This window comes from Alexandromys fortis, unplaced genomic scaffold (genome assembly GCF_014885135.2).
Source record: "Alexandromys fortis isolate MF-2015 unplaced genomic scaffold, M_Fortis_MF-2015_v1.1 scaffold_24, whole genome shotgun sequence".
Taxonomy (NCBI): domain Eukaryota; kingdom Metazoa; phylum Chordata; class Mammalia; order Rodentia; family Cricetidae; genus Alexandromys; species Alexandromys fortis.
In genome coordinates, this window is record NW_026067906.1 from 8,412,866 (window position 1) to 8,415,562 (window position 2,697).

The 2,697-nt window shown below is 37.1% G+C and overlaps 1 protein-coding gene across 4 annotated transcripts in view; it reads right to left on the minus strand.

Annotated features, from left to right (window-relative positions):
* The window catches only part of Otogl (otogelin like), a 121,477-nt gene that overhangs the window by 30,898 nt on the left and 87,882 nt on the right, over window positions 1-2,697 (minus strand). For 2 of the 4 annotated variants that reach the window (XM_050135533.1, XM_050135530.1), the window contains 2 exons: window positions 2,458-2,528; window positions 395-398 (listed from right to left, as the gene is read on the minus strand). In XM_050135533.1, coding sequence (XP_049991490.1) covers window positions 395-398; window positions 2,458-2,528 — 75 coding nt within the window. The remainder of the gene's footprint in view (window positions 1-394; window positions 399-2,457; window positions 2,529-2,697) is intronic. The other 2 variants (XM_050135532.1, XM_050135531.1) reach the window with 1 other exon arrangement.

Here is a 2,697-nt window from a genome sequence, read left to right on the forward strand (position 1 = left end):
AATATATACATATTAGAGTACTACTCAGCAGTAAAAAACAAGAACTTCTTGAAGTTTGCATACAAATGGATGGAAATAGAAAACACTATCCTGAGTGAGGTAAGCCAGACCCAAAAAGAGGAACATGGGATGTACTCACTCATATTTGGTTTCTAGCCATAAATAAAGGACATTGAGCCTATAACTTTGTAATTTTGCATATGTAGAAATGAAGCCATTGAAAAATCCGGTAAATAGCATGGGCAAATTCTAACTCAGGATTCCTGATTCTAGAATACCACCACTTAGTGATATTTTTTATAAACAGTCTCATTGATAGAATGATGTAGCACAACTATCTAAACAGATAAAAATATCAAGGGAATCACCAAATACCCCTCAGGAGCTACAAAACCCCACTGGGTTTCAATGTTAAATTGTGAATCTAGTCCCTTTCACTTGTCAACCCCCAGCTTGGTCTCTTTTCAGGCAGAACAGATGATGCTCTGTAGGACCATGTGGCAACCCAGTGTGAGTGTGATGGAGAGACCGACACACAGGCTCAACAGGCTTATCTGCAAGACACTTTCTAACATTCTATATCAGTACTGACATCGTGCCTAAAATACTCAGTCTGAAGAACAACAGGATAGCCAAGTCAAGTGGCTGGAGTCTTCCCTAGCTGGAAATGTAATTTATCATTTACAGGATTTAAAAAGACTGCACAGTGGTTCCCGTTGCTGTTACAAATTATCACAAATTTTAGAAACTTAAAATATCAGCAATTTATAATATTGTAGCTTTAGAAATGAGATTGCCAAAATCAATGCATTGGTATAGCTTTTTTCTGTGAGCTCTAGGGGAGACTGTTTCCTTGGTCTTTCCAGATTACTTGGAGTCCTTGGCTCATGTTCCCTTCTCTCTCTCTCTCTCTCTCTCTCTCTCTCTCTCTCTCTCACTCTGTCACTCTGTCTCTCTCTCTCCCTCTCTCCTATGTCTGCTGTCACATCATTTTTCCTGACCTGGTGACTACATTGGACCCATGTGGATAATTCAGGCCAAGACTCCCAGGTCAAAGTCCAGTCACAAATCAATCAACCACTTCACATCAGTTAAATCCATTTGCCATGAAATGCCACACATAGACCAATAGGAGATGAAGACATACACATTTTTTAAGAGAAATTTTCAGTCTATCATAATCTACAAGATAACTTATACAATTTTAGTGAATTCTGCAGTTAAACATTACATGTGTCCTATTTTATAGTCTTTAACTTGAGAAACAGTTAAAAATCCACTCATTGATCATATAAACAGTGTTCATGTTATCATATGTCTAGATGTTGACTCATGCAGAGAGTGAGGTTTAATAAAGACTTAAATGTCATTTTTGAAGTAAAATCATATCAATTTCTCATTTAGTCACAACACAAAATCAGAAAGGAATCTAGTAACTGGTGGTTGCATGTTTCTCAACGCAAATAACACATTGTTTCCAGGTCAATATTGCTTTCAATGATGTTAAATTCATCCTGGGGGTTACCAGCAGTATCTGACTGTAGAATTGTGCTGGCTGAGATCTCGTGACAAACACAGGACATTTAAAACTGAGACATGTGACTCTCCACATTCCCTGGGTCTTTTTGGAGATGATTTTGACTATTCCAGAATATTTGTATTTTCAAATGCTTCAGGATCACTTTGTCAATCTCATTATGCCTAGTATAATATAAAAGCTACATGAACAATAATTTAGCTTATATTTTAGGAACATTTTATATGTTTATATTTTATGTTACTACATAAGAGGAACATTCTATATGTCATTAACCCGCAGGAATATTTTTCCGAATACTTTTGATCCGTGCTTGGTGGAAGCTATACACATGGAGTGCTCTTTGTTTTGCAATACTTTGACAACAATTACTTATATTAAGATAGAGGCTATGAGCTTAAAACATCCCCACCCTAACCAAGTGCCCAGAGAGAACCAGGCATATTATACAACTGAGGCTAACCAAATATAAGTATCTGAAACTAAACTTTTGTAAATCACAACCCAGGAGAAGCATATTAATCTCAGCAAGTCTCTATGAGTGGAATTATGAAATCATTTCATGGAGCAAGTTTCACAATGAGGGAGGAATATGAGGGTAGGAGCCCCAAATACTACCTCAGAAGTCTGGACAGAATCCAAAATATCAAGGAAAGTTCCAGACAAAACCTGGATTATATACATCTTCTGAAAGCCAACTCCACTACCATAAGTTTGGAAGAAGCCTTAGTAACTAACCTACATAATCTGAATGGAGAAAGAGTTGGACCAGTTGCAGAATCCACACACAGCCCCTTAATAAAAACAAAAGTCACCTCTGGGGTTTTTGTCAATTTGGTAGTCCATGTACTAGCAGCTGGGATAAATGGGCTCAGGCTTGTATTGTTGGATGCTAATTTTGCTGTTTAAAATTGTAGCACTCCCCAAATCCCCGGGTATGGCTCCTTACCTGGTGGCTCTAATGCAGGTTCTGTGGGAATCAGTGGTATGCCTGCAAAGAAACAGAGGTGCCCTGCCTTAATCTGTAGTGACATAAAAGAAGACTTGCCTAACACATACAGCTCTTTGCCTTCAAGGGGACTATTTAAGGAAAAAAAAAAATAACAAGAAAGAAAAGTAAAAAAAAAAAAAAAAAAAAAAAAAAAAAAAAAAAAAAAAAA